Consider the following 26,830-nt stretch of genomic DNA (forward strand, 5'->3'; position numbering starts at 1 on the left):
TGCCAGATTAGAATATAGTACTGTACATTTTGTTCCTTAATCCATAACTGCAAAGAAAAATTTCTAATTGTTTCATTGTTTATGATGAAAACATGGCTTTATTGTCATTGAAGTACACACTTACACTGCTGATATAGTTTTCAAAACCCCTCCGAAATTTTGTTATTTTTACCAAGTGCTGGACATAGTACACTGCTTCCTGTATGTACTTAGCTTTTGTGTCCAGAACATGGACAATAAAGAATGGAATAGACTGGATTTTCACATAACTTTGCGTATCTGTTCTATGAAAAAAAAATCTCTTATTAAATAAATATTATGACAGGAAAATTTAAAGTTACAAAAAGTCTACTCAGCCCTACTGATGATTATCAAGGAAGAAAGGAAAATGTTACTTTTTCCTATTCAGGAGGATGGCAGTAAGCCTATGCATATGTCCAATAAAGCTTATAGTGGCCAAACTATATGTTATTATAAAGGTATAATTTGACTCCACATGTCTATTACTTTTTGTAAGTAGTGATAGCAGCCATAGGAGATTGGCCAAGCCTGGGACAGAAACTGCTATTAGTCTTGCAAGGGAAGCACCTTGGGACTATGGCAAGAAAGAGTTAAATATCCTTTCCCCACATACTGCAGTTGTGCTCCTGATTACCCGCTATAACTAGGCTTGCCACCTGAACAGCTCCAAAAAAAGGAACACATTGTAAGAGTTTAATAAAATCACACACATCACATACCATGAGAAACTGAGAAGTCTGTTACATACTCTACAATGAGCTTTCAGTGTATTCTAATGCACTTCATGCAACTAACAGAACTCTTTCCCCTTCTTCACGACATTTCTACATATAGCTGCCTTTTTTCTTTTTTCTTTTTTGCTTGAGACTGAGTGGAGGAAGATGCCATAATGACAGTAGGCAGCCCAAAACTGTTCTAAACTCGAGAGAGAGAAAGAGAAATTCTCAAAATGAGCAATGCCTTTACAGGCCTGACGGTTCTGCTCTGAGCTAGATGGAACAATGGTCTGATTCAGGATAAGGCAGTTTCTTACATTCCTATTAGCCACTTCATGCAATATTCTATTGTTATTCCCTATTAAAATGCTTGCTACACACACACACACACACACACACACACACACACCCTAGTTAGTCTAGAAGGTAATACCTGACTATAGATCCATCTTCTCTGAGTATGCTCTCATAAAGGAAATATCTGTTCAAAGGGTTGCAGGTATGCATGGTTTCTGTTTCAAGTATTGGTTTACAGGTGTAAATCTTTATTTTCCATATGAGGATGGGAGGGATGAGGTAGCAGCCACAGCCTAATCCCTTCCAGTTCAGGGTGATGCCCTTTATCTCCCCTTTATTTCCCTCCTTTCACCACAATGGGTCCTCGCCAGTGGGAGACCTCTCTAAGAAGGCTAACTCTGGAACAGTCTCCTCTTTCTCACCATGCCTGCTCTATTTTGGCCTCAAAAACAGCCTCTCCCTTCTCCTTTTCTTGAAATGTCAAGTCAGGGAGGAGCAGGACAGGAACTGAAGAAGAAGAACAGAAGACAAGCTGCAGTGCATGGGTGGGTGTGAGTAATGTCAGCATGATGATGAACTTCTGTGCCTTGTAACTGGCCTATCTGAGCACCAGGGCAATGCAGCAGCAGCAGCCACCGCTGTAGTGAGGTGATAGCGGGCTGGCTGCCAACAGCACCTGGAGGGGAGAGACATAACATGAGAGATAAGGGTCATCTCAGCAGATGGCTGAGAGAATTGGATGAGGTGATCTGGGGACTGCAGGTGGAGATAGCTTTGTTGATTCTGAGGGCTGAGATGTATATGTTTGCCTGTAACCTGGGCTGACGTGCATTGCTATGGAACTGTGGGAAGAGCACACATTGCTGGGCAGGCACACATTGCTATGAAACAGGGGGAAAGAGGAGCCTCGGGAAACTGGATTCCCCTATCTTCCCCACTAGTCAGATTGCATTCCCCCATCATATCTATATTGTGTGTGTTATTACTTCAGTAAATGAGAAACGGGCCTTATTAATATTCATGTTTATACATTTCCTTTATTGCTAATCCAGTACTTTCTTTTATATTCAAAACTGAAATATTAAAGAAAAAGGTAAGGTAACCGGCTGACAGCCTGACTATTTTAGTAGTCAGAAATCCCATTGAAGTTAATAGGACAAGTAAGTCATGACTTGTGACCAGGTCCACTGAGATCAGAGAAGGCGGAAGTTACATTGAGGTTTCTTATTAAGAAAGATTGAGATGATCTAAACTATTGTCACAAAGATATAAAGATACTTGTGCACTAACACTAGGATTTCTGGTAATCTTATTTGAGTGGATATATGTCAGAAAAAATGACATACAATTTTTAGTCTATTTTCCTTAAGGAAAGTAAGCTTACAAGATCACCCTGCAGTCATAGGAACCTGCCATATACTGAGTCAGATCATTGGTCTATCTAGCTCAGTATTGTCTTCACAGACTAGCAGCAGCTTCTTCAGGGTTGCAGGCAGGAATCTCTCTTAGCTCTATCTTGGAGATGCCAGGGAGGGAACTTGGAACCTTCTGCTCTTCCCAGAGCAGCTCCATCCCCTGAGGGGAATATCTTATAGGGCTCATACTTCTAGTCTCCCTTTCATATGCAACGAGGGTGGACCCTGCTTAGCTCAGGGACAAGTCATGCTTGCTGCCACAAGACCAGCCCTCTTCTCCTGTCTCCTCTCCTCTCTCCTCCTCATCTCCTGTCTTCTCTCTCCGGTCTGTGTGTGTAGTGATCAGCCACCTCTCCCCTAAAGAGTTAACTGAATGTGAACCCTGTCCTGACTGACAGGCTGTTGAACTCTAGTGATCAGCCAATCAGCATACCAGGTGGGTGAGACTTAGCCAATGGAAGGAAGGAGAGTTTCTTTGTTAGAAGAAGCAGCTGGGGATGAGAGCAGGATGTGTGGCCATGGAGTATGGCTACAGAACTTGGAAGATAGGACTGTAGGGACTTGAATTCTCAATCCAGGGTTGGGTGAGTTCAAGACAAAGGAAGCCAGGACTTTGGCTTTGGGAAGTTTAGTCAAGGGAAAGTTTCATTTAGTCAGACTTGGTGTTAGAAGTTATATTCTTTTTGTGTGTGTGTTTTGCATTTTCCTGGTACTGGTCTATTATTGCTTACATGTAATGTAACTAAACTAAAAAACACTAGCTTTCGCCCATCCAGCCCAGACATTGCAAAAGACTGTGTAAGCTTTTAAATGTGTGTTTGTATTTTTCCTACTTACCTGTTCCTTGCAACTGGGTAACCACAATTCTTAAAGTGTGCCACTCCACTTCATCTGGGGTGCTTTTTGAAGTATTCTTGTAACCTACTAAGTATTTTTACCTGTAACTAAATCTGAGAGAGCCTCAGATGAAAGCAGTAAGTAGCACTGAATGAGCCTGTTTTTATTTATTTATTTAAACATATTTATATACCACCCAAAATGCAAGTCTCTTTTTGTTCTTTCATGTTACAAGCCACTCCGAGAGGGGTTTTTAACTCAGGAGAGGGGGGGCTGGAAGGGGGGGTCTTACTCTGGTGCGATCACATCCTCAGACATTCAGCAACTACCAGTTTTCTCACCATGTGTAAGCTTGCACAGGGAGGACTTTTGTGTACTTTTCCAATACCAAGAGAAAGAGAGTTTCCCTGGGATTCCACTCCATGCTCAAGGAGGGTCAAGCTCTGTTGAAAAGAGGAGTGGTGGCGGCAGCCTTTAGAACCTACCAAAAATTACAGGAAAGTTTTAGGAGTAGCTTTCTCCAGAAAGCTCAACAGGGATGATTCAGCATTTTTCCTTCCCCTCATGGGAGCTTGCTCTGGGACAAAGCCTATAATCCACTACAGTGTGTGTGTGTGTGTGTCCCCCTATCAACTTCACAATGCCTGGACCAATATTAACCAAATTGGGTAGAGCTGTAGGGACACCTCAATAATGTAGTTTGTGATGATGTCATTACATTCAAGATGACAGATGCGTAAATGTTGAGGAGCAAATGGGCTAACTTGTGAACTGCTTACCCAATTTTAATCAAATTGGCTACAGCTGAAGGAACACATAGGGATGGCTCAAGGGAATAGTTTGTAATGATGTCATCCACCCTGATTCAAGATGGTGGACATGTGCACATTTGAGGCACAAGTGGGCTAACTTGTGAACTTCCAAACTGATTTGAACCAAATCTTCTGCAGCTGTAAGGACACATAGGGATACCTCAATGGTGTGGTCTGTGATTGTGTCATCCAACCAAATTCAAGATGGCAGACATGTGAACATTTAAGACTGATATGGGCTAACTTGTGAGAATGGTAATTATCTATCAAGATTATAGTGAAAGGATAGTAGGCCGATTAGTTCTTACCAGAACAACTTGTTAAATAGCTATAATAGCTTTTAAAATTCTATCTGAAAAGGCTTAATTGTTGCTGTCAGGCACATTCAGAAATACAACTAAATACCATTTTGTGTTTCCAAATATCTGAAGGGCATGTGATTTCCATAGTATTTTCCTATTTTCAGTGACTTTTTTCACTTTATTATGAGTATTTAATTAGAAGCACTATAAATGAGGGGGGAATCTTATGATTAATTAATTTAAGCCTGTCTACAATATAAGAAGTAGCTTCATAGTATTATGGAATACTGTTCTACTCAAAAGAATCAGAATTGTGAGCAGTTTGAAGTGTTTGTTTTACTTATGTTTTACTATTCTCAATATTTTCCTTAAATCTAGTTAATGATGTTTGACTAATTCCTTGAAATAAATGAGGGAATGCATAATAGCACACTGAAGGACACCAGGTTCACATCTGATAGAACTGGATGCTATCCATCAGGGACTCTGTAGCCATTTCCTGCTCTGAGAAAGGGGTTGGACTACAAAAACTCCAAGGTTGCTTTCAGTGCTAAAATTCTATTATTCTATAATCAAAAATAAAAAGCATAGTTTTATTCCTTGAAAACATTAATTAAAATTTCAGTGGGATCCACACACAGCATTTCTCAATCACTATACACAATTAACAGATTTATGAGTTGTCTTACTCTGTGCTGAGAGATCACAATTGTTTCTCAAGTCATCAGTTAAAAGAATTCACATGAAAGCAAGGGCAGATTACTACTTAACTAATGTTCTATAGACAATAGGCAAAGATCCAGGCGAAGGCAAAGACAATGGGCAAAGCTTTGAATAAGATGGCACACCCATCACCAAAAAGCTGGTTGGTGCATCAGCTATTTTATCTCAAATTTCAGCAGTAATGATATATAGATGTGGACAAGGTATCATGGCTAACATACAACAGGACTGGCAGTTCTTTCATTCACACACACACTCACACACACACTCACACACAGAGTTTACAACTATTCAAAACTGTAAACAATGTACACATAAATCAAATATGGGTTATACAAATAAAGACAGTAAACAAAAGATATCAAACAGAAAGAGCAACCTTGGAGAAGCCTCTGCCATTCTGTGTAGACAATACTGAGCTAGATGGACCAATGGTCTGGCTTGGTATATGGCATATCCTATGTTGCTATGTTCCTAACCCTTTAAAATATCAGCTTGGAACCAAAGGTGCTGCATACGTGAATGGCACTTCCTTTCATGCAAGGAAATAGTCCTTATCTTTTTGACAATTCCATCTTTCTCCTGCAGCACCATGCACTAAATGGCATTGGGTTGTGGATAGTTTCTCAACCAAGAGAAGATTTGTGGGGGATGCAGGGAGATGCAGAAGGAAAGGGGTTGGCCAGAAAGCCCCATTCAGCCAATATACTGAATTGAAGGATTCTAAAAAGAGAGACCACATGCGAGCCCAGTTTCTCCAAAGCGGGCAATCCTCTTTTGCAGCCCTCCTCTTAAACAGGGTTAGCGGAGCAAGCGCTCCACTAACCCAATCTTTGTGATCATGTATTGCCGTGGCACGGCAACACAGGAGGAGACCCCCGCCGGGAGGCTGGAACAAGCCTCCCGGCCCTAGGGGATCTCTCTAGGATGCCCCTCAAGCTTGCATGGGACATCATGGACCTTCTGGGGCTGCATGATCCCCAATCCCCGCAGCCCCCGCCGGCTCTGTGATGGAGCCGGCAGTTGTGTGGGCAGCCAATCCGCCCACCCAGGGCAGACTGAATGATCATCTACGGGGAGAGTGGGCTAAGCCCGCTCTCCTCACAGCCCCCCTTTCGGCGAGTCTCGCTGATCATGAGACTTGCCTCACTATGTTGCCTAAAGAAAAATCTTCACCTGGGAAATTGAGCAACTTGAACAGGAAACTACCTTGGGTTTGGGGATCATCTGAAAAAGCTTTTAAAAAACCTATAGATTCTGCCAAGTTTAAGAAAATAAATTCATAATACAAATCATGACGTAAGGTAAGCAATGGTGCAAAATAAGGAACATAGCTTGTTGCACTGTTCAGAAAAAGGGAGGACAAAAACTTCAGATATTAACATCACCAACACAGAGGAATGTGCTTTATTGTTAAAGGAAGCAGCCATCTGGTTTCTTTCCTAGAGAATGAGAGGTAACACCATCACAACATGCTTTATTAGCAGGAAATGGCTTGGCTTGAAATGCATGGTTTTCAATCAGTTTAAGAAGGCAATTAGCTCATAACAAGAAGTCTGATTATACATATTGTTGCACCCTTTCAGGAAGAAGACAGGGTAAAAGTTCACAGGTAATTGCCACCAACATGGAGGTAAGTTATTAAGAGCTCAGTCCTTTCTTGCCGAAGCAAATGGCTACTTGGTTTCTTTTCTGGCCCACTGGACTTTTCACACAAATAACAGAAGGCATCTATTATGGTTAAATGTTGACTTGACCATTTTGATTACTGTTTTGCAGACTGAAAGATAATTTTCCAGTTTACAAGGAATTGCTACCTGTTCTCTCGAGATAAAAAGAGATACTTCTCCAAGGTAAGTAAAAATACACCTTTGTCTTGCATGACAAAGACTTGTGCAGAGAATTGGATTGCAGGAGGCAATCTTTATTTGCAAAAAAAATTGTTTGTCTTGAAAAGTTTAAAGTACTTAATGGTTCCCCACAAGCTTCAGAAAGCAACAAACTCACAACAAAAAGTCTGGTGTGGTACCAGGAACATCAACATTTTTATTTTGCTTCAGGACATGTGAAACATTACCAACATGGAAATAGACCTTTAAGAAGCAAGTCACTTATTACAATAGAAAGAGGCTGCTTGGTTCCATTTCTAGCCAGTGGTCTAGTCAGGGATGCTGAATGTGCAGACTTCCAAGGATATTGGTTTACTCATTTTTTAAAAAATGTTTCTCCCCCCCCCCCAAGTACCCAAAACTATTTAAATGCATCATACCTGCTTTGTTTCATGGCAGAAAGTTACAAAAAGTTCTGGAATGTAATCCCTCAATCTGTCCATCATTCAAGCATGATTTGCAGGAAACTGCTTCTGGCCTTAATATAAAAGGAGCAGTACCCCCATTTTTGCACCTCATATTATAACTCCAGAATGGATAGGCACAAAGATCTCAAAATTCATATGGGAGTAGCACATGATGGTTGCATTGAATGTGTGGACATTCAAGATCAGGCCACCTATTGATTTTTAATGATTTTTTTAAAAAAAGATGATTTAATGTTTTAAATTAAAAATCAATAGATGGACTGATCTCCTTGAACATCCACACATTTAATCCTACAATCATTTAGGAATACCATGTGGAATTTCAAAGCTTTCTGCTCAGCCATTCAGGAGTCATTTATATTTTTAAGGTTTCCATTTATTCTTATAGAGCAATTATGATTTAAGTCAGAAATTTGTGCACAGCTCTCCCTAGTGGCCCATGTTCATTGCACACATCTGTTCAATTGTTGATCCACCCCTGATTCTCTCAATGTATAATATTATACTTTGGAGTACCTGTCGTCTTGCAGGAGAATTTTGTCTTCTCATCACATGGCCGTATCGTTCCATTACAGTTCTTTTCATCACTACCATCCTCACAATCCTTTTCTCCATCACAGTGCCAGAACTCAGGAATACAATTACCATCAGGGTGGCACCGAAATTCTTTCCCATTGCATCCTCCAAGAGAGGCTGTTTCTAATGCAAAATGATAATAAAAAGAGATTATGAGAGATTTGCCCATGAGTTCTTCCTCACAGCCAGATCAGTAATGGAGGAGAGGAGGAGGAAGGGCAGCTGCCTGATACTTTCCCCCCACCACCACTCCTGGAGATGACTCATCTCACTTGAAGCTGAGATGAATTCTCCAGTCTGGAGCCGGCAGTGTATGAGATAGAGAGGTGGGACCGGAAGAGTGAAGATCAAGCCATCATCTAGTCGGCAGACCCCTCTCCCTTTGGGGACTGGGGGCATTTCCTTTGACACAAAAGTAGAGGGGGGAAGAGTATCAGGCTGTATCCCTTCCTTCTCCTCTGCTCTTGCCTAGATGGCTAATACTCAGGCTCAGCCCATGCTTCCCTCAGCCTGTTTGACAGACTGAACAGTGAGGGAAATGTTGCTGTCACAAGGAGAGGAAGAAGCAGGGGTGCTACCCTCTCCTCTCCTGTTGAGACAGAGCTGAAAATATATTCAGTTAAAGGAGCTTAGGGATCTTGCTCTCATTAAATATAATAGGGTAAAACTATAATATCATTTTTCTATTTTTGCTCCCCCGGAAGCTTTTCACATGGGGCTTTTGAAGCCCTTTAACTCGCATCTCCTCTGGAATGGAGGGGGTGCATTCACATATCAGCTAGATTTACCCAGAAGTCCCTGCAAATTATTGGGGAGCAGTTCATACACAATTCGGGTTTTTCACTGTGCATTAGAGAGTAGCCCAATTTATATCCAGGATTTAAAAATCCACTATTTGTGTTGAGTTTTGGGACAACTTCGAGTTCGCAGTAAGGACTCCCCATAAACCTGTGGCAAAACCTGCTGTGCATAAAATCCCCAGCTGGGTTCAGTTTACTCCTAAATCATGGAGTGAAATCTGGGGACTCAATTTCATAAGCATTGCTGATGTTGTATGAGTATATGAGGTAATTGCTATAAGTATATATATACAAAACATATTTCTGAGGCAGGGGAACACATGGGCATGAAAGTTTCTGTGTGCGTGGGGAATGTGTGATATTTTTTGCATAGAAGCGAGAGAAAGGGTATTCCAAATATGCTTTATTTTTCACTAACAAACTTATTGGGGGTGGGGAGGTCAAGGCGGCAGGTGGCCGGGGATGATGGGGAAAGGGGGGGGAAGAGTCCTTTTAAAAATCAAGCCACAGAAGGTGGTTGCTTGTTCCCTCGTGGTGGAAAACAGAGGGGAAGGATAGAGGCCTTTCTCCTAGCCTCTTATCAGTTCTGGCAAATACTTTTAAGGATGAAGGATCGGGGTGTGAGTGTGAGTGTGTGTGTGTGTTAAAGTGAAGCTTTGAGCAACTGAAGGGTTCTGCTCAGAACAAAGCAATGTCCCTTGAAGCAGGGCCAAACAGGGCCAAGGTGAATAGTGGGCCATTTGGAAGCTCTGACATGGTCTCTGAAGCACAGCAGAGCTGTTTTTATTGCTGCTTTATTTATGTTTTATGTTCTATTGTTATGGTGGCATTGTCATTTTACAAACCATCTTGTGCGGCCTTCAAGCCTAAAGGGTGGAGAAGTAAATCTTTTAAATAAATAAAAATAATTCCTCCACCACTCTTGCAAAGAAGTGCTCAAATTGTAGTTCAATATCGGATTTCCTCTCTTGCCAAAATTCACAGTGAAACGTCTACTGTAATTCCAAATCCCTGCCACTGCCCAACATGCTGGATTTTATAAAATCTTGTGGCTTTTGTCATGGATTGCATGCATTCCACACATTTTCTGGAAAATTTAAATTTAAATATATATTGAAATTCCACAGGAAGGGGGAAAGTTTTCTCCCTAAGTCATACTCATGAGAATAACCATCAAGGGAAGTGATCAGGATTCTCATGTGATGCATGTGTGACATCCTGATAGTGTCCTGCCTTTACAGAGTACGACAGCATACATGTGGGCCGGAGAGCTGTGGACACCTAGCTGGGATGCTATGCCCTTGCAAGACCTGGGAAAGGGAACCCCAGCAACACATTTCCTGGTGGATGGCAGACAGCAGGATCACAACCACTCACCTGGCAGCCAGGTCACCCCAGCACATATGGATGGATTTATCTGTCCACCATGCCCACACCGCTTGGTAGGGTTCATTGGAAATAAATTCCATCTCCCCTTGCCCGGGGTGCTCCACAGCAGCTCATCTACATACAAAGCAACAATGTCCCTGGCATGGGAATTTTGAATGGCTGGAAGGCTCCGCTCTGCACCCCAATGCCCACACTGTCCATGCCAACTGTTTTTTGTGAGGGTGCTATTGGCGGGGTCTGAAAGGCAGACTCCCAGAAGGGATTCCAGAGTAGCCAAGTTCTATTCTTCACACAGAAAGGGTAGGGAAGGGGGGCCCAGCCCCTTCTCTAGAGGAGGTAATGTTTGCTCCCTAAATTTCACTCATGAGTAGGACAGTCTACAGGTGATCAAAGTGCAAGACAACTGCCCATCTGCCCACTGGCTGGCCACCCTATCTCGAGAGTGGCAACTATATGAGGCAAGGAAGGATGCTCCATGCAGGAAAGCTACAGGCACAGGCACCTGGGCAAGTGCAGTCTTGGTCGCAGCAATTGCCGCTGAGCCTTTTTCAAACTTTGCACCCTGCCAACCTTCCCACCAATGTTGGTATGTGTACCCCTACCCACTGCCCCCAATGGATGATGTAGCCGGCATGGAGTGACTGAAAACCAGGGCTCTGGACTCTCAGGAATTTCCGTGCCTCTAGATCAACATATGCTGCAATACTCGTCCTGTCCTGGGAATTTTGAATTGCTGGAAGGACAAGTTGTGCTTTTTAACGAAGAAAGGGTGGAGAAGGGGGCCCAGCCCCTTCACCTCTTGGGAGTGGATGCCCGCAGAGGCTGGCTCATGAGCAGGACAGGTCACTGAGGACAGTATTGGGTCAGCTGAGATCCTCCTTCAAAGAAATCTATGTCCAACCCAGGGCTCAGTGGCCGGGCATGAGAGTGACAGGCCACAGGGACACCCCTGGACAGCTCATGAGAAGGACCACCAGAGTGGAAAGGAGAGAAGTGAATTGCCCAGATAAATCTGCCATGATGCCAGATGGCAAAATATCCCCTTCTCCACCTAAGACCTTCATCATGAGAGCATCATGCCATGGGTGCTCTGAATAGAGCAAGGATGGATTCTGGCTCACGGAAGTGGGGAGCGCTGTCCCAGGGAACACATTCCTAGTCTTGGGGACCATGGGGAATCTGCTGCGATCCCGTGCCCCCTGCCTGACCACATGGCCATATGCACAGGTGTACCCTTTCTGGCACTCCAAAACAGCAAATCCACTCTCCAGCGTTGTCCGGAGAGAATCTCAGCCCTCCACCAACTCCACACATGCGCCAGGTCGAGGGGAAAGGGGTAATCTGGGTGTATATTGGCATGCACAGTGGAAAAGTGTGGGGAGCTTTGGAGGACTCCACCCTATTTTAGAAAGGGTGGGGAAGTGGGGCAGCAGGGGGGGTTACAACCCCTGTCTATTCATGAGAAGGGCCTTGGTTACTCATTAAAACATGATGATGAGTATAGTGACAAAATGGTCACACAGATGACAACTGCAAACAAGAGTGTCAGCCCATGGGTGCTACGAGAGAAACTGTGTTGGGAAGTGTTGGGCAGGGTTATTCCAGAGACTACTTTCCTACTATCAAGGATGGTGGATGAGGTGCCTGGGAAACCACCCCTGCCTGGCCATTCACACCTGGGCAAAGGTGTGCCATCGCAAGCTGCTCCTGAAGTCGACCAAGATACCCTGGAGCCGGGGGAGCAGAGGAAAATGCCCTCTCCCTAGATTCCCCATGCCCACTCAACTACATACAGCTCTCAGAAGGACTGGACCCAGGAACTTTAAAATTTGAGTGGATGTGCTGTCCAATTGGCTCACCCTGTGACCATCCACGCAGCCAGGCTGTGGAACATGGAATGTGAGGATGTCCTCCGGGATGTGTGCAATGCAGAAGAGGGATTAGGGAAGAGAGAAGTTGTTTTCCTTCTCCTCCTCCTCCTCCTCCTCAACAAGGCAGTCTGTGAGTGGGGATAATGCCTTAATAGTCTCAGGCATATCCTCAATAGACTGGCCCGCTCATGAGATTGTCAGCCCACTCAATGTGTCTTCTTTTGATTGGCCCTGTATCTGAGCAAGTGGGAGGCATAACCCATCTTGTCAGCCCACTGGGTAGCAAGCTGCTTCCAGCAGCTTGGGGATGGCTCTGCCTGGAGTGCTCAGCCAGATTCTCCTCTTGTGATCTCTCCACTGGTCATGGTGGGACAGACCCCCCGGCATAATTTGCCCTGAACATAAGAATAGCCCTGCTGGATCAGGCCCAAGGCCCATCTAGTCCAGCATCCTGTTTCACACAGTGGCCCACCAGATGCCGCTGGGGAGCCCACAGGCAAGAACTATGTGCCTGCCCTCCCTTCTGCTGTCACTCCCCAGCAACTGGTATTCAGAGGCATCCTGCCTTTAAGGCTGGAGATGGCCTATAGCCCTGTGACTGGTAGTCATTGATAGACCTCTCATCCATGATGTTGTTCAACTCCTCTTAAAGCCATCCAGGATGTTGGCTGTCACCACATCTTGTGGCAGAGAATTCCACAAGTTAATTATGCATTGTGACAAAAACTACTTTGGTTCCTTGGTCCTAAGTTTCCTGGCAATCAATTTCATGGGATGACCCCTGGTTCTAGTGTTATGGGAGAGGGAGAAGAATTTCTCTCAATCTACTTTCTCCACATCATGCATGATTTTATAGACTTCTATCATGTCTTCCTGCAGTCATCTTTTTTCTCTACTAAAAAGGCCCAGGTGTTGTAGCCTTGCTTCATAAGATCCCATCAACGTATACTTGAGGCTGGGGGATTTTGTCCCAATGTGCATCACTTTACACTTGCTAGCACTGAAGCGCATTTGCCATTTTGTCTCCCACTCACCCAGTTTGAAGAGATCCTTTTGGAGCTCCTCACAATCCATTTTAGATTTCACTACCTGAAAGAGTTTGGTATCATCTGCAAATCTGGCCACCTTGCTGCTTACCCCTGTTTCTAGATAATTTATGAATAAATTAAAAAGCACCGGTCCCAGTACAGATCCCTGGGGGACCCCACTTCTTACTTCCCTCCATTGTGAAAACTCTCCATTTATCCCTACCCTCTGTTTCCTGTCTTTCAACCAGTTAGCAATCTACACATGTACTTGCCCCCTTATCCCAAGGCTGCTAGGTTTTCTCAGGAGTCTTTGATGAAGAACTTTGTCGAAATATTTTTGGAAGTCCAGGTATACTATGTCAACTGGGTCACCTTGATCCACACACTCGTTGACACTCTCAAAGAACTCCAAAAGGTTGGTCAGGCAAGATTTACCTTTGCAGAAGCCATGCTGATTCTCCCCCAGCAGGGCCTGCTTTTCTATGTGCTTTACAATTTTATCCTTGAGGATGCTTTCCATCAATTTGCCTGGATTGGATGTTGAGCTAACCGGCCTGTAATTTCCCAGATAGTCCCGGATCCCTTTTTGAAAATCTCTGTTACGTTGGCTACTTTCCAGTCCTCTGGTACAGAGCCTGATAGTAGGGATAAGTTATACATTTTTGCAAGGAGGTCAGCAATTTCACATTTGAGTTCTTTAAGGACTCTTGGATGGATGTCATCTGGCCCTGGCAATTTGCTTGTTTTCCATTTTTCCAGACAGTTTAGAACATCAACTCTTTTCACTTCTATCTGAATCAGTTCTTTCACCTCCATCCCAGAAAAGCCTGGTTCAGGAACATCCTCTGCCGTGAAGACAGATGCAAAGAACTCATTTAGTTTCTCTGCAATCTCCTCCATATCGTCCTTAATAATCTTTTTCACTCCCTCATTGTCTAATGGTCCAACTGCCTCCCTGGCAGGATTTAAAGAAGTTTTTGTTATCCCTGATGCTTTTAGCTAAATATTCCTCAAACTCTCTTTTTGCCACCCTTATTGTCACCTTGCATTTATTTTGCCAGAGTTTGTGTTCCTTTCTGTTCTCTCTTTTGAGCAGGCCTTCCAATTTCATAAGGAAGTCTTCTTCTCCTATATGGCTTCCTTGACTTTATCTGTTAGCCAAGCTGGCATCCTCCTGGACTTAGTGATACCTTTCCTCCTTTTTGGTATACATCTGCTCCATCTGCATATCCTGTTCTGGCAAATGTGGTTTCTCCCCTCCCATCCTGCAAAGAAAGTGGGATTCCATTCCATCCATGTCCCGATCTCCCCAGGAATCGGAGTTTGCGCGATGTTTTCAGGATGTAGGGCAACTTGGCGGTGTGTGTGGGGGTTTTACCATGGATGGCAGAAGCAATGCTGCCATTGCAAGACATTTAAAGGGCTTCCGATGGGCTTCCCCTACTGAGGGCAGGGCGCTCCAAAAATGTACAATAGTGCTCTTCACGCCCTGCTGGAGATCGTATCAAATCGAAGCAAAATGGGTTATGTGATGATGCTTTGCCCACAGTCTGGCCGTGGAGCTGGGATCAGGCTGGGAGGAAGGCCGAGCGGCAGGGAGGGGCTCTCCTCTCCCTCTATTCCTGTTAGGGTAACAGTGGCTAGTTGTACATCTGCAATGCGGATTGGAGTTTGGGATTTTATCTCTGGTTAATGTTAACTGCAGTTGAACTGTACGTCTGAACCAGCCCACTGTGTCAGTTATAAACCTATGCTTCCTTCAAAATCTGAAATATCTTTTTTTTAATTACTCATTTTCTCAGTATCTTGGTCCTAACAAGGTCAGAAAACTGTTGCACTGAATCAACATGTTTATTTTTTGGGAAGATTGAAAGAACTTCAAGGCTACCTACAGATGTTTTAGAAAAAATACTTGTACAATAAATCCACTTTTGCAAAGTTCGCCAATGTAATTGCTCGCAGTCCTCTTTGAAGTTTTATACTGCTATTCCGTGATGTTACTCTGAGGCAATTTCAGGCAACCATTGCTCAAAGCCATCACATCACTGAGTTTCAAAGCAGAGAGGAAGCAGTGCTTGGGGCCTCACAGTACAGTGCCCGCAGTTCTACATATATCAAATTATATAATACAGAATTCAAATGTTTATATTACAGATGTTAGCACTTAAGAAGCTTCTGTTGAAAAGAAAAGAAAATTTTCTGGATTTCATAACGTTATGTTTCTCAGAAAACCCAAACTCAGATGTCTTTGTTTTACTGTATCTCCAAACTTTCCAGCACATAATTATAATCCTGTGGTCATTCATTCATGGAGTCTTCAATTTATATAAGACTTATTAAATGCAATAAGCTGTGTACAGGATTGTTCTTGAAGAGACAGCCAGACATCTTCCTTCTAGCTGAATTATGATTAATTTAAGAAGACAAGAGCATCCAGCAGCAACCAAATACCCTATAGCTGATAGAGGAAAAGAAAGATATTAAGGTCACACACATGACCAAAACAGTTGGCAAGGTGAAGTGCTGGAGAGGAGGCAGGCCCCTGGAGTGGAGGCAGTCCCCACACACAATTCATTTCTTTTACAGACTCTGCCTCTTGCTGTAGCACACGAGCGGCGCCACAGTGAATGGCAGAGCAGGGAGTTGGAGGTCGTCCGCCAGCATCCCTCACTGCACTGTGCCAGGTGTATTGATCCTCCATCAGCCATGCACTCTTGCTGCCTGGCTCTGTGTGCATGCAGGCTGCCTTAACAACCCCAAAACTGGGGTTAAGAGCACCAGAGAAGGAAGTCCTCTGGCTTCCCTTAATGCACCACACAAGGAGCACAGTGCATTGAGGCATCCTCCCTCACCCGGGTGCTCTTGAAGCTGAGTGTCTGCAGCACGGACACACATGACCCCAAACCCAGGGTTACGAGTATGCTCGTGCACTTAGGTTAAAGCCTGGGGTAAATTCCCAGGCTTTGGGCCAAGGCATCTACCCAAGCCTGGGCTTGGCTACTCATGTGATCAGCCTTACTGTATATCTCAGCCTTGCCTGTTTGGGACTCAGTACAGCGGGGAAATGACTTGACTAGCAAGCTAGAGGTTGCCGGTTTGAATCCCCACTGGTATGTTTCCCAGACTATGGAAAACACCTATATCAAGAAGAAGCGATAGAGGAAGATGCTGAAAGGCATCATCTCATACTGCGCAAGAGATGGCAATGGCAAACACCTCCTGTATTCTACCAAAGATAACCACAGGCCTCTGTGGTCGCCAGGAGTCGACACCAACTCGCTGGTACACTTCACCTTTACCACTGAACAAGATCAGCCACTTTTCTTTTTGGCAAGAAGTTACCACTCTATATCTGCCAAATGCTGTCCAGCAGAAAGTTTTAAGTTGTAATTTGGTTGGTAAATCTGCTCTGTAAGACCCCTGCTAACTGAGCAAAGAGGCACTTTTAAAAGTAGTGATCCTCTTATATTTAGCAGGGAGAAAGTAACTGGTCCTGTACAGCCTCAGCACAGCATCCCTCATAGTGGGGAAATGCTTGACTAACAAGCAGAAGGCTGTCGGTTCAAATCCTGACTAGTACTATATCGGGCAGCAGTGATATAGGAAGATGCTGAAAGGCATCATCTCATACTGCATGGGAGGAGGCAACGGTAAAACCCCTCCTGTATTCTACCACAGAGCTCTGTGGGCGCCAGGAGTCGAAATCGACTTGATGGCACACTTTACCTTTTTTCTGAGGGAGGAGAGCTGGTATTGTGGTAGCAAGCATGACTTGTCCCCTTAGCTAAGCACTGCAGTGTCCTCCCTGGTTGCATATGAAAGGGAGCCTAGAAGTGTGAGCACTGTAAGATATTCCCCTTAGGGGATGGAACCACTCTGGGAAAAGCATCTATGTTCCAAGTTCCCTCCCTGGCTTATCCAAGATAGGGATAAGAGAGATTCCTGCCTGCATCCTTGGAGAAGCTGCTGCCAGTTTGTGTAGACAATACTGAGCTAGATGGACCTATGGTCTGACTCAGTATATGGCAGCTTCCTATGTTCATTCATTCACCTGTGTAAACTGCTTGGAGCACTTTTGTTGAAAGTGGTATATGTTTACAGTAGTAGTAGTAGAAGTAGTAGTAGTCGTAGTCGTAGTAGTAGTAGATCAAGTTCATTCTTTTGTATTCATTTGGATCTGTTTCCTGAACACTTCATTTAAAAATTGGGCATGTGGCACACTGGCCATTTTAACATTCTGCACCTGCCAGTTCCTTGGACAGTTGTTTGTGTGCAGTCATGGACATGTGCAGATTTGAGTAACTGTAGATTGCAAGCACATGCAAAAAATGTTAATACTGAACATGACAAGCAATGTGGCAGCAACCATACATAACTGGCTGTTCAAGGGCAAAGATTCCATTACTATCTCGAATTCAGTTATCACAAATTGGCTCTCAGATGGTATAAGGATGCCTTGGAAACTGCAGGTGACCAGTTGTTAATCTGACTAGAGTCCTCACTAGTGATGAAAACTGGGATTATTACTTTTGGAGTTGTAAACACACACACACATCTGATGCTCAAGAAAGCAGACTTGATATTAATTCTTTGTCCAGATACCCTTTTGACGGCCAGTTTTCAGTTTGAGTTATCTGCTCTAATTACCATTTAGCTTCTGGCAGATGACATCAGATTCCTTAAATGACAAGAGCCAAGTTTTCCTCTTTCTGAATTTATAGCAACCTGAAAGGAGGGGAGCTGGTATGATCTATATGCCTTTTGGCACATGGCATATAACATGTTCATGCTATATATTTCATGATGAAATGATGCATTTCAAAATATTTACTCTAACCAGCTGAATCAAAACTAAATAAATCAATAGACTCAACTTCTTCTCATACTTCATTCAGATTACACCTACCAATGTTATCTAAATCTTTCTCCAGTAAACTTTACATATTTTCTCACTTGGTGAGAAATGATATAGTGTAAATAGAATTGTTTGCATATATGAAGTGAACTAGATTTTACAAAGAGTTGCAAATAACATTTTAAAGTATAGTTTTAAAAATCACATATTCATAGACCATTTAGCCTCAAGCTAAATAAACTGTAGCCTCTGGGTAAGCATGCATGTTTGTTAATATTTCATGTTTTTAATATTTAAATATTTATTCTTTTGTTTGGTGTTCCCTCACATGAGGAGAATCTGTAAGATTAAATTTGGATGTTTTATGAAGATGAGAAATCTACCACAATTTCTTGGCTCAAGGCAAATTTGGAATTTTTACATCCCAAACGAAGTGGGAAATTTTATTCCATAGTTATGGACAATGGAGTAATAGTACTAAAATAAATAGAGCTAAATTACAATAAGCTATTGAAAATTGATGGTTGTACACCTTGGTCTCAATCCAGCTAAAGTTACTTGACTTTCAATGGGACAGTCATGACTAATTTCAGCTGATTTGGACCCTTGATCTATTATACAAAAGTATTAAACTAGTGAGATATATATATATATATATATATATATATATATATATATATATGTGTGTGTGTGTGTGTGTGTGTATATATATGTATATATATATATATATACCTTCTAATTTGTCATCTTGAAATTTTAAGGCACTTAATGCTGTTTGCTTGTTTTTATCTACTTTACCATTTAAATACCCAGGGAGGTTTTAAAAAGTTTAATAAACATTAAAACAGACATTATAAAGCATTATGCCTAGTAATTAAAGAATTCCAATTTCTGTAAATGGTCTGGATAATTTTGTTACCATTTATCGACACTTATTTTAAAAAGTATTATAATGCTATGCACAATTCATTTAAATAACATAATAATGTCAGATGTAGGGAAACAGTGCTGAAGCTTTATTACATAATTTGAACACTTTCAAATGATGAAATCAATTGAGTAAGACATTAAAATTGAGAGGTTTGAAGTAACAACAGTTCAGAATCAGTGTCAAAAGAGAGACCCCAACATCAGATTTTGCATACTATGATGGCTTAGAGACAAACTACACAAAATGCTTGGCCTCAACTCAAAGGTGGACGAGAATTGATCCATTTATTATTTAAAATTAGACAACAGGGCCCCAACCCAGGCTGGGAGTGTGATGTGTTGAAAACACACTTTTACATTTTTCTTCTGCAGTGTTTCATCCTTCAGAGAGACATTCTGCTTCCATAACAGTGATCTGCTGCAAACTGCCACCTTGGGGGGCTGAGGGGGGGCGTGATTTTAAGGTGAAAAGTGGGAATGAATAGATTTACTTCACCGCACACAATGCAGGGGTCTCTGCACACTATGCAGGGGTGGAGCTATAATAGGGTGCACGGCTCCCAAGAACCTGCATGGCCCTGCCTCCAGGGTCGCGATGCTCATCTCTGGAGTTGCCTTGTGCGCTACACTGCCCCTTCCCAGGGGCACACTCCTGCTTCCTGCCCATCCCCAGCAGTGGCTCATGGCTGGTAGGAACACACCGTCACTGGAAAGGAAGCTGCCACCAGCACCACTAGTGGGAGAGGGAGCACACTACCACCAGGGTAAGAAGTGTGCTGCGCCATGGGCTGGGGAGCTGCCCATGAGAACGCGGACCGCCTATGCCCTCCCTATGCCACTGACACCATGCTTCTGGAGCTGTGTTGATCTAATTCTTTTTTTTTTTTTAAGGTCATCACAATTGCACTTCTGAGTTTAAGCTCAAGTTCTAAAGATACATCAAACATCTCACGTACTCTGGGCTCTTATTTCTATTTGCCCACATTACCCAAAAAGTAGGTATATGTAAACTGATGATCTGTGGCAGCTCATCACCATATGCACTTTCAATCCAAGCAGATGGAAAATGTCAGCACAGATTGAGAGATTAAATTTACTCCCTGACCGGAGCTGTATTCTTTGGATGTATTTTTATTTGGGGTCTCAGTGATAACATATCATCATACTTGCATTTCTGGGGATATATTTAAAATAATGTTGGTTTTGTTTCTTCAACATCAATATGAGGTTCTGTTTCAACAAGTGATTCCCCCTCACATCCCTTATCCATCATTATAGTTAAATAAAAGTTATTCAAATACAAAATTTAACTCCACATTTATTTAAGTTTGTATCATTTTCTTTCATATTAAACAGAAGCACCACAATACAGTATGTCAGTGCAAAACCTTCTACAAACTATTTTAATCCTGTGTAAAGGATATGGTCATAAATCAAATGTTCCAGCACTTATTACGTGATGGATGACATGCTCCACAGCATAACAAGATGGTTCATAAATGTCCACACCACTCAAGCCTCTAAAACACCCACAATGCTGCACAAGAGGGCTATTCTGGTACAATGCACTCTTTTGTGAACATAGGTTGTGCACAACTTGCATTATTTCCAATGCAAACTGCAATCACACAAAAGTGAGTTGTACCAGAACAGCTTCCTTCTGCAGGTTCATGGGCATGTGTGTTAGAGCCCCACAATGGCATGGGCAGTTCTGAACCACTCATATTACGCTGCGGGGCATGGCAGCCAACACATTGCTTATTTTGACTGTTCCCTAATGCAAGTACAGAATATATACTATAAGATTTTTCAACAATCTTTCAAACCTATTCTGAGATTCTTAATGTTAAACACCAGATGGCATGTGCTACAGTAGCAAAAGATCTGCCCCCCCACACATGCCAAAGAAATGGCTGTCAATGCCTCCTTTGACAGCAATTAATCTGTTGTATAATTATCTGATTTAAAAAGAAGTGGGGGATTGGATTCAGTTGTCCCAATTTTCTTCAAAAGATTATTGAACTGATAATGCAGTCTATGCTAACTATATTTCCATAGTTGTGTGCATCATTGCAAGCCAGCAAGGGAAACCATATGCACAGTGTTGGATATTGGATGTAGAGATCCAGTATTTTTTGCACACACATAACCTGACCTGGTGAAGAATCTGCCTGTGAAACTGACCTGGTGAAGAATCTGCCCATGCTGTGCCCAGGTCATAAACTAAGAAGTAAGCCAAATTGATTCAATGTATTTATTTTTATATCAATCTGCTTAGGACAGCAAGCTTAGAAATGCAATGAAGTCTATAACAAAGAAATGTTCAATAAATTTGGAAACTTGCCTATTATGACTCACAATGGCCAACATGTTCTGCAGTGTTAGGAGGGCAGAACAAGAGCTGTGCTTTCCCATAGAGGCTATTGTGCAACTCAAGCAAAAGCCTGTCCTGCAGCTGATTGTGAAAGCAGCAGGAGAGGGGGGAGTTATTCCTTCCGCTCCTTCCGAAAGTACTTTTAAAGTTTCCCTATCTAGGTCCCTTTCCATATTTCTGAAAACCAAAAAGTACTTCTGGAGGGAAGAGAGGGTAGTGAAAATTGCTCATCCCTCTGCCTCTGCATGCTCTTGGCTGCATGGCAAGCCTTTGGTTGTGTCCCGCATTAGGCTCTCTGCAAAAGCGCAACTCTTGTTCTGCACTCCTAATAGTGGAACATGTGGATCAATAAATTATAACTGGAAACAAGTAAGAAACTTACTTTTATTTTGAAATACTAAACAATAGTTTATTGCCATTTCTGTTAAATCAAGAAAAAAAATTATGAAGTTATAACTAAACTAAAATAACCCTCCACATATAACCACTTTGATGAGTAAAATTGTGTACAGAAAAATGAAAGGAGTTATGGCACCAAGACTAAAGGCACAAGGTAGCCAATGATAATACTAGCCAATAATAATTATAGCCCTGTTAATTTCAATGGGAGAGACCTATTTATATTCTTAATTCATCTTAATTTTGGCAGGATTCTTATGACCCATAAAGTAAAACTCAAGTTATGTTTTATTCAAAAAAAAAAGCATGAAGAACTGAAATTGCATTTCTAATAATGCAAGGAAATAGAAAAATAAATAATTTGCATTTACTCAGAAAGACGGCAAAGAAAAACACCTGCAATAGGTTGGAATTCATATACCAGAATACAACCATGGAAGTACATTCAATATTTAAAAAGTTCTTGGGGTTGTAGAGAGGAGAGTATAAAATACTAACCTTCCTTGGTGCAATTTGGTTTGTTTTCATCACTGAAGTCTCCACAATCATTGTCACCATCACAAGTCCAATGATCTGGAATACATCTGCCACTGGAACATCTAAACTGATTGTCAAAGCATGAATGAACACAGTCCAGTTCATCACTGCTATCACCACAGTCATCATCTGTAAAATATATAGATATTTCTCATGCCTTAAGGATTTTTGTGAGCTATAAGCAGAAAATTGAGTTCAGGCTCCAGGTTCACATTAATGGCTCAGTTTAATAAAGTTTTAATTCCTATTATACTCTCCTTCTGAGAACATTGTTAATGCACACTTACAAAATAAAGAATTACATGCTTGAGATAATCCAGCAACTCCACAATGCAACTTTGTGACATTGATGGTATTCATATACAGGTATATGCACCTAATTCACACTTGGGTAAAGTGGGGCAGATTTTATTGATATAGTACAATCAGCAAACTGTGAACAGCAACTCCACCCCTTAAACTGTGCGGGCCGAACCAGGCTGGGTTTGGACATTGCTGTCCTCCCCCAGACCCCCTAATGGGTGACACACCTTGGCTCAGGATAGAAGCGGGACTAAGCCCGCTTCATCCCCATCCTTGCCAACCCATCTGGGTTAGAGCAACTCCTAGGGTTTCCAACACCCCAAGCTGCGCAGCCTTTGAGGCGTGGGAACCCCAGAAGCATGTTTTCTGGCAAATCAATGTCCCTGAGCCACCAAGCCTCATGGCACCGATTGCCTAATCCACCTTTTCCCAAACTGCTCAAGGGTGCTCACCGTTCTCATCCCATGTTTATATCCACCCAGCCCGCACTGTTCCTGCCTTGCCCGGCTAGGGCTGCCCCAAGTCTAAGGAAGGCTTAGTAGGCGAAAAAGACCCCACAGCCTGAGCCATATATCATTTGTATGGCTGGAGGCTGCACATGATTGCTGCTCCACAACATCTACAGGATTCCAACTTCAGAAGATGTGTGAATCAATGAGTAAGAAAAACAAGCATGCAGTCCATTTGAAAAAAAGTCTTGAGTTTTTTGTCTATAAGAAAAGTGCTAGAGTATGGTTATTTCTACTCCTTCCCAAAGTGTCTGTCTTCCTCGTCCACAGACAAAATGACTATTTCTTTAGAATGTAAATCAGAGAAGAACTCTCCTCCCTTTATACAGTCATCCTTCACCAACCACGGGTTTCCCAATTGCAGATTTGAGTATCCGCGAGCGGGAAATTGTGACTGGTTTTGCCAACCTTGACCTGAGTATCCATGGTTTAGTGAGATTTTTTTTCAATTGGGGGGTTCATGATTTTTGAGGGTCAGGGGTCATTTTGGGGGGTCGGAGGTCATTTTTGGGGGTTGGGGTCATTTCTGGGAGTCTCCTTCACTCCTCTTGCTCACTCCTGCTGATTTGTGGGGATTCCCCCCCCCAATTTTTACTGTATTTTGCAGTCCTTTCATGACCGTGATTCCCCTAACTCACTTTTTGCCATTGATTTCAATGGCCCATCTATCGTGAATTCACCAGCCACGAGGTTTTCCTGAAACTGAACCCTTGCAGTTGGTGAGGGATGCCTGTATTATTAAACATGATGTTCTAATGCCCATTTATGTAAGAATGCCACATTTAAAGTACATGCTAATTTATATTTAAGAGGAAATATGCTCTTAGTATGACATTTATGTCTAAAGCCAATAAACTATTTCATGCTTTATATAATGCAAAAACCAACATCACAATTAAAAGTTCTTTGGCTTTTGTAATTAATATATGTCAGTCTCTGTATATAGACTATCAAGAAAAAGAATTATTAGTACTTACCTGAATCACAATGCCACTTGCTGCTAATGCATCTTCCATTTTTACATATAAAATGAACTACAGGATCACAAGTTGGGAATTCTGTAAAAAATAAAAATAAAAGGAAAGAACCCAACGTAGAATTTCAGAACGTGCATACCAGCATGACTCCACTCATATGCACAGTAAGTAAAAAACTATTATATTGCCTATTATAGAAGCTAGAATATGAGGAGGTTGTTCACATGACTGGGCGGGCAGGGCATTAGGCAGGCAGGCGGGGGGTGGAGTCTGGTTGTACTCACCTTCCCCGTGGATGAGTGCTGGTTGTTTCTGGGAACGCAGACCACACTCCCAGATTATCTGCACTGTGTGCTGCAGTGTGGCGCTCTGGAGGCCAGGGTGATGTGTCCCAGCCTCTGGGAATCCCACAATGCACCACACACCAAGTGTAGTGCATTGGGGGACTACCCCAGGAGACCGACACTCTAGGCGCCCATCTCTGTTTGCGGCCAGGTTGGAACCAGCGCGGCTCACTCATGATCAGCAAGCCCGGGTTAAGGGAGTGCTTGATCCCTTAACTTGGCTAATGGCCAGGCTAAAAAGCTGGGCAAGACGGTGCTCCCTGGCTGGGATTGAGTCTGATCCCAGTGGTTCTCACGCACAGCCTAACCCAGGCTAGGTTCCCTTGGTCAGATTGCACAGGAGAACTGCCTTTAGGAAGATTTTGTTTTTGGTTAAGGGCGGGGGGTTTTTAATTGAAGGGAAATTAGATAATACAAACACATTTTGCAAAGGCATTACATACAAAAGATGGCTTGTTTGGATTATTTTTGTCATCCTACTACGTATTTGAAGAAGACTATGGATAAATTTGAAATTGGGTTCTAGAACAAGAGTTCCTTCTGATTAAACAAATTCCTACATTGACGTTTGAGAGGAATTTCAAACAGACACCTTACCATGAAAATACTAAGGCCAATATCCAGACTAATGGAGCACTAATGCAGGGGTGCTGCACACACATGATTGGGGAAGAATGATTTTCATCGATCGCCCCTTCCATCTGAAGCTGACTATTACAGAGGGAAACTGTAAACAAAAACAGTACTACATAGGACAAAGAAGTCGATAAGCCTGATACTTCGGGATCTGGCAATTGCACCTATAGAGATAACTATATAAAATCAAACCTTTATGAAAAATTCCTACACATTTTTAAAGAGTGTGCCAACAAAGGCACCTGAAGGTAGTAAATACACTAGGATTACAGCCGGCTCTTCCTATAGTTGCATCTGAGTTAGGTCAGAACCAATTTGGTTCCCCAGCTGTGCTCATGTACTGAGAATAATTGATGCAAGAAGCTTTTGTTTAATGATGTTCTTCAAGTACAGATTATTTATTCCTTAAAAGCATGTTTTTTCTGGTAAGGAACTGTTGAATTGATCTCCCAAAGTATAGTTATTCCAAGTTGGCAAGCTTTCAGTCCAAGTTATGCAGACAGGACCAAGGTGGACTGCTGCAAGAGGAAAGGGTCCCCAAGCAGCTAACCCAGCCCCAGCTCATAGCATCACTATGCAAACCCCCTACTGCTGCTGAAGAGCTTCAGACCCTACATAAAGACACTGCTACCCCAGAGGAAAGGGCCTCTACATTGTACTAATTGCCCCAAAAGCAGCAGTCACCACACACAACCTTCAGGGACACCGTCTTGTCTGCTATGGGACCTGCAATGTTGTTTGCCAATTATTCTTATTTTGGTGACATCATTGTTCTAATTTCCCGAGTCTGTTTGCCCAAGATGTGGGAGCTGCCTGCCTCCTCTGTGGAGTCTGTATGCTCAGAGAGAGGTTTGGCGCCCCCTGAGCTGAGAGTTCAAGATTCCATGCTTCCATTGCCTTCATGCCAGAATCATGATGATAACTATCTCTGGTCTCTGCCAGTTGCATCATTGGATGTACAGCTGGAACTAGCTGCAGCAGAACCCACCCGAGAACCTCCCTCCCTCGATTGCATGGCTCCCTGCACCCAATCAATACCAATCAGTCTGTATTGGTATTGGCAGGGGCCAGTGTAGGGATTCCCAATGAGGTGGTGATGGGCTGGGTGCACTCTATTAAGGATCACAGAAGTGACATAAGTAATACATTTTCATTGAGGACAAACATGTATATCTCTTGCACAGGAGACTACAAATACCTGGAGTAAGGCACAATCAAACAATAAGGGAAGCTAGAGCAATAACAAGCATAAGGAAGACTGTACAGTACTACATAATGCTTATAAAGTAGTACTTAAAAGTTGGATACAAAGGTGGTCTTTCGCATGTAAAAGGTGTCTACTACCCATGGAAGGGCTGTTTTACCTCATACTAAAGTATTGCATGATTAAAACCAATACTAAATACATTGAAGATCTCATCCAAAATCTTGGGCAAGTATGAGCACTCTACCTACCATAGCACTCACAACATTCCTGCAAGAGTAAAAGCATTTGCAGAACAATGCTAGCAGCTATTTTCCTTCTGTTCATGGTTCTTTGCATCCATCCTGATATCAAGGGTACCTTTAAGGCCCCATTTCACATTGCAGTGTATCATTTATTATAATGTATAGGGAAATCTAGGTAGCCAGAAGGCAGGGTACCCACAGGAGAAACTTCACCCTATATATATATATATATATATATATATATATATATATATATATATATACCATTACCAGTCTGCTTGCCAGCTAGTGGCACATTACACTCATATAATAGGTAAGGTAAAGGTAAAGTGTGCCGTCGAGTCAGAGTCAACTCCTAGTGACCACAGAGACCTGTGGTTGTCTTTGGTGGAATACAGAAGGAGTTTACCATT

At 42.6% G+C, this 26,830-nt stretch overlaps 1 protein-coding gene and 1 long non-coding RNA gene across 14 annotated transcripts in view; one reads left to right on the forward strand and one right to left on the reverse strand.

The window, feature by feature from the left end:
• Positions 1 to 26,830, reverse strand: part of LRP1B (LDL receptor related protein 1B) — a 1,420,219-nt gene that overhangs the window by 398,941 nt on the left and 994,448 nt on the right. For all 10 annotated transcript variants that reach the window (XR_008308477.1, XM_053255348.1, XM_053255339.1 and 7 more), the window contains 3 exons: positions 23,989 to 24,069; positions 22,161 to 22,328; positions 7,957 to 8,139 (listed from right to left, as the gene is read on the reverse strand). Coding sequence is in view for 9 of the 10 variants with exons in the window: in XM_053255348.1 (XP_053111323.1) it covers positions 7,957 to 8,139; positions 22,161 to 22,328; positions 23,989 to 24,069 (432 nt within the window). In the remaining variant the exon portion in view is untranslated. The remainder of the gene's footprint in view (positions 1 to 7,956; positions 8,140 to 22,160; positions 22,329 to 23,988; positions 24,070 to 26,830) is intronic.
• The window catches only part of LOC128327129 (uncharacterized), a 58,777-nt gene that overhangs the window by 1,934 nt on the left and 30,013 nt on the right, over positions 1 to 26,830 (forward strand). For all 4 annotated transcript variants that reach the window (XR_008308489.1, XR_008308493.1, XR_008308492.1 and 1 more), the window contains exons 2-5: positions 6,903 to 6,976; positions 19,781 to 19,884; positions 20,948 to 21,119; positions 24,052 to 24,152. This is a non-coding gene — a long non-coding RNA (uncharacterized LOC128327129). The remainder of the gene's footprint in view (positions 1 to 6,902; positions 6,977 to 19,780; positions 19,885 to 20,947; positions 21,120 to 24,051; positions 24,153 to 26,830) is intronic.

The sequence above is a fragment of the Hemicordylus capensis genome, chromosome 1 (genome assembly GCF_027244095.1).
Source record: "Hemicordylus capensis ecotype Gifberg chromosome 1, rHemCap1.1.pri, whole genome shotgun sequence".
Taxonomy (NCBI): Eukaryota; Metazoa; Chordata; class Lepidosauria; order Squamata; family Cordylidae; genus Hemicordylus; species Hemicordylus capensis.